This window comes from Brassica napus, chromosome C4, assembly GCF_020379485.1.
Source record: "Brassica napus cultivar Da-Ae chromosome C4, Da-Ae, whole genome shotgun sequence".
NCBI lineage: Eukaryota > Viridiplantae > Streptophyta > Magnoliopsida > Brassicales > Brassicaceae > Brassica > Brassica napus.
The window spans coordinates 25,165,712-25,170,837 of NC_063447.1; the positions used below are offsets into that span (position 1 = coordinate 25,165,712).

General features: G+C 40.1%; 2 protein-coding genes across 2 annotated transcripts; both read left to right on the top strand.

Annotated features, from left to right (window-relative positions):
- The first annotated feature begins 2,077 nt into the window (after window positions 1–2,077).
- On the top strand, window positions 2,078–3,855 carry LOC106416843. Its single transcript, XM_013857735.2, has 2 exons — window positions 2,078–2,889; window positions 3,087–3,855. The coding sequence occupies exons 1-2, from the start codon at window positions 2,078–2,080 to the stop codon at window positions 3,853–3,855; spliced, it is 1,581 nt and encodes a 526-aa protein (XP_013713189.2).
- A 459-nt stretch (window positions 3,856–4,314) lies between these two features.
- LOC106416844 lies at window positions 4,315–4,821 on the top strand. The gene has a single exon (XM_013857736.2). The coding sequence runs from the start codon at window positions 4,315–4,317 to the stop codon at window positions 4,819–4,821; it is 507 nt and encodes a 168-aa protein (XP_013713190.2).
- Window positions 4,822–5,126: the final 305 nt, after the last annotated feature.

A 5,126-nucleotide genomic window follows, 5' to 3' on the forward strand; every position in this document is an offset into this window, starting at 1 on the left:
AACTTCTACCGGGATCACACATAAAAGGAAAAGAGGACGCCCACTTGGATCACGCAACAAATCCAAAGGTGTGTCATTACTCTGAAGATATATTATTTTCTACTCCACAAGTATACTATTTTAAATTATGAATGTATTTTGTAGTCAATCAGATATGCGATCCACCAACGTTCAAACCCAAATATTATGATCGTAAGTTTAAATGGATTATAATAATATATTCTTCATCAGTATCTATTCATAAACTAATTGAGTTATCTAATTTAATCGTACAGGTGGCTGTGATAAATGTGACATTTACGGTATAAAATCTCTTCAATCCTGAAAACATTTTTTCTTCCTCAGTGCCTTATGTTTATACTCTTTTAAACGGATTCCTTACAATCTAATCAGTGAGACAAAAAAACAGACAAGGCATGAGAAAACCAATCTTGCTATCTAAACGAACATCATGTCTGCCACAAGGTAACAATCTCTGCCTCACATAAAACACTTAAGAAACGATTACATAAACTTTTGTCTCATCTGCATATGTTATACGCATAGGTCTACGTGCTCCACCAGAATTCCATCGTTTACACCCTACAAGAACTGCGAAGAAAGATACATATTTAAGATTAATATTTAAATCAGTGTCGGGAATGAGCACAATAATTTAGAAGCCAATTCCAATAAATGTTAGGTAATTCCGATGATAAATTTTGGTTCCCAACAACCTTCGTTGCGGAGTTCTACAAGCATAAAAGAATTTTTGCTTTATGAGTTTTTCAAAATGAGTTGTTCTATGGCCACATAAATTATACATGCTTCTGGTTCTACATATTACAGGCCATCGAAGTTATATTATAGTTCTTAACAAATATTAAACGTTGTTAACTATAAATTATTAAACACACTATATGTTAACAAATTGAAACACATTTTAACACAGATAAATGCTCCACACCTAAAGCTGAAGATAACCCTATCGTAGCATGCACAAAATGTGGTGCATTAATGTGGACTTTGGAGAGCACTGGTACAGACTCCAGAACAGGTGAACCAACATTCACAATTTGCTGTAACCATAGCCAAATAAAGCTTCCACCAATCAAGCAACCCCCAGCCATGTTAGAAGAACTTCTTCAGTCTAGGTGATTTCGAGATACTATCCGAGTCTATAATTCTGTACTTGCTTTCACCTCCATTGGAATGAAAATGGATTATAGTGTGGTGCATGCTCCCGGACCTTACACTATACGGATCCAAGGTCAAACCCACCATAGAATTGGCTCGCTTATACCATGACAAGGCCGTCCCCTCGAATATCTCCAGCTTTACATATTTGATACGAGCAACGAAGTCAGAAACCGTTTAAATACGATGGGCCAAACCTCAACAGAAGGTAATCTTGATGAGACAACCTTAGAGCGCCTCATCGAGATGGTTGACGAGAATTATTGTTTAGCTAAACTTTTTCGACGGGCACGTGACTACTACGAAGGCAGCGGGCAAGAGTTTAATATTAGGTTGCTCTCAGATAAAGGGAAAGGGAAAGAATACGATCTTCCGAGTATGAGTGAGGTCGCAGGCCTTATGGTAGGGGATATGTCATCAACAATTGGAGTACGAGATATAGTGGTCCAATTCCAATCTGACACTTTACAGCAGATACGTGACGATCACCCTCTATACATGAGCCTCCAATATCCTCTTCTCTTTCCATATGGTGAGTATGGATTTCACCCTGAGATCCCATTACATCTTGAGACAGGCACCTCGAGAACAAGGCAATTCCTGACCAAACGCCAGTACTACGCTGCTCAGATACAGACACGTTTTAACCAAGGGATAGACATTGGTTAACGGCGGTCGTCTCCTCCATCAATATGTTGTGGACGTTTTTACGGCAATCAAAGAAGATCGGCTAAGATGGGCGAGGAATAATCAAGATGTTTTGAGAGCCGAACTCTACAGTAATGTACTCGATGCTATTAACAAGGGTGACACTGATGCTAAAAATATTGGTCAAAGGTTCATACTGCTGCCAAGTTTCACCGGCGGGCCCTGATACTTAGTTGAGAAATACCATGATGCGATGGCTATTTGCAGAGAATATGGGAATCCAGATTTGTTTATCACGATGACGGCCAATCCTAACTGGAGAGAGATTAAAGAACATCTTGAGAGATATGATGGAGACTCCCCCAATGATAGACCAGACATTGAATGTCGGGTCTTTAAGATGAAGTTAGATCAGCTACTCAAGGATTTCAAAAAAGGAACTTTCTTCAAGCCATACACAGCAGCTCTCCACAGAATAGAGTTTCAAAAAAGAGGCCTCGCTCATGCACATATATTATTGTGGTTTGGAAACTCCTCCAGAACACCAAGTGCAGAGGAAGTAGATGAGATTATTTCAGCCGAGCTCCCAAACAAAGAAGAAGATTCAGAAGCTTACAATTTAGTGACAAAACACATGATCCATGGTCCATGTGGTGTCATTAATCAGAAGTCACCATGTATGGAGAATAATGTGTGCACCAAAAAGTATCCTCGGCCGTATAATGGCAGTACATCGATAGACAAATCAGGGTATGTATTATATCGTCGACGCCGAAATGAAAATGAGTCTGTGGTAAAGAATGGGGCAATCCTAAACAACACGTTCGTTGTACCTCATAACATTAAGCACCTAAAGAAGTACGAAGCTCATATTATTGTCGAATGGTGTAATCGTACAAGTGCAGTGAAGTACTTATTCAAGTACATAACCAAGGGGGTTGACAGAGCATCCGCAGTTATTGAAAAACGAAATACGACAACTACCTCTGACACAGTGGCTTCTAGCGAACCTAAGGAGACAGTGGTGAAGCAACGTAATGAGATCCAAGACTACATCAATGCTCAGTATTTATCAGCTTGTGAGTCTATGTGGCAGACTTTCGCATTCCATATACATAAAAGAAAGCCATCAGTTGAGAAGCTTATCATTCACTTAGAAGGCGAACATAACATCAAATTAAATCAACTGATAGCCTCGGCCGTGTAATCTGCAAGCCATGTATTGAGAAGACAATGTTTACTGAATGGATGGTCTTATGCAGAAGGTCAGAGTTTGCACGGACATTAACTTATGTGCAAATACCAGAATATTTCGTATGGAACAACAGTACAAAAGTCTGGTCTGAACGTATGAAAGAAAAAACCATTGCGAAAATCGTGGCTGTCCATCCATCACCAGGTGATCGATACTATCTGAGGATCCTCATAAATAAGATTAAGGGTCCCAGAAGTTATGACGAGCTGAAAACGTTTAACGACGTGAAATACCCTGACTTCAAATCAGTTTGCCATGCACGAGGTTATTTGGACGATGACGTTGAATGGCACGAGAGTATGTCAGAGGGTGCTAGAACAGCCACCCCATACCAACTCCGCGATATGTTTGTCACATTCCTAAACAATCGCTTCGTTGCAAGCCCTAAACAACTATGGGAACACTCATGGAAATCAATGAGTGAGGACATACTTCACAAGAGACAAAGGATTTTAGGTCACACAAATCTGGAACTGGATGATGAGACCCTTGAGCAATACACATTAATCGAAGTGGAAAAGTTGATGCGCATGCATGACCGCTCATTAAATGATATTAAAGAGATGCCAAAGATCAAACCTGTTTTGCTAAAAGAATTGGGGAACAGTTTGTGGAACCAAGAAATGGATTACAATGTTGCCGAGGAAACATTAAGACATGATAGGCAGTACAACTTACTTAATGCCGAGCAGCGTGCGATTTACGAATCGGTCTTAGACTATGTTGATAGAAAGGATGGAAAACTATTCTTTGTATATGGCGCAGGGGGCACATGAAAAAAATTCCTATACCAAACCATTATATCCAGACTTCGCTCGAGAAAACAAATCGTTCTCCCGGTTGCTTCTTCAGGAATAGCCGCATTGCTGCTACCAAACGGGAGAACAGCTCATTCTCGCTTTAATATTCCTTTAAAGCTCTGAAGATAAGCTCTGCAACATCAAACCAGGTACAATGCTGGCTGAACTAATTGTGAAAACAAACCTCGGGATGAGGCACCTATGACACGCAAGCATGCTTTCGAAGCACTAGGCTAAACTTTGAAGAACATAATGTCTATGAAAATTCCACCCGCAAAAGATCAAACTTTTGGCGGCAAAACTGTTTTGTTAGGTGGTGATTTAAGACAGATCCTACCAGTAGTTCCACAAGGTAGTAGAGCTGATACTGTCTTAGCTTCGATAAGTCATTCATATCTATGGAATAGCTGCCACAAGTTCTCTTTAAAAATAAATATGCGAGTCAATCAGGACGAGAAAGAGTTCTCTGAGTGCCTTTTCAAGGTCGGGGAAGGTCGTCCAGAATCAGGACAAGAAGATGAGGATGATGGCTACCATGAACAATTGATAATCGTCGACAACTCATTGGTCCAAGAGACCAAGGATGAGTCATTAAAACAAGTTGTCGATGCTGCGTATGGTGATGTCAACAAAATAAAGGCCTCCCAAAGTTCCTACACTGATAAAGCTATACTTACACCCCGAAATGATACGGTTGATGAAATCAATGCATATACAATCTCCAAAACCGACGGGGAGTCAAGAGACTACTACAGTTACGATAGCTTTGAGGTTTCGGAAACTCAATCTAATCAAAATGATACATTATACGCGATTGAGTATCTCAATTCCATGAAGTTTCCAGGATTTCCATCTCATAAACTCACTCTCAAAGTTGGGGCCCCGATTATGCTTATGCGAAACATAAATCAGAAAAAGGATTATGTAATGGTACCCGTATGATCCTAACCCACATAGGCGAAAGAGTGCTTAAGGCAGATATAATTACTGGCTCACACATTGGAAAAGAAGTTTTGATCCCAAGAATTGTCCTCTTGCATGGTGAAACAAAGCTACCGTTCACTTTACGTTGACGACAATTTCCTATCAGATTGTGTTATGCAATGACAATCAACAAAATCCAGGGGCAAAGCTTAAAAGAGGTTATCCTATATTTACCTAGACCGGTCTTCTCACATGGTCAACTCTATGTGGCCCTCTCACGTGTAACAAGCAAAGCAGGACTAAAAATAATCAAAGGCGAAGAC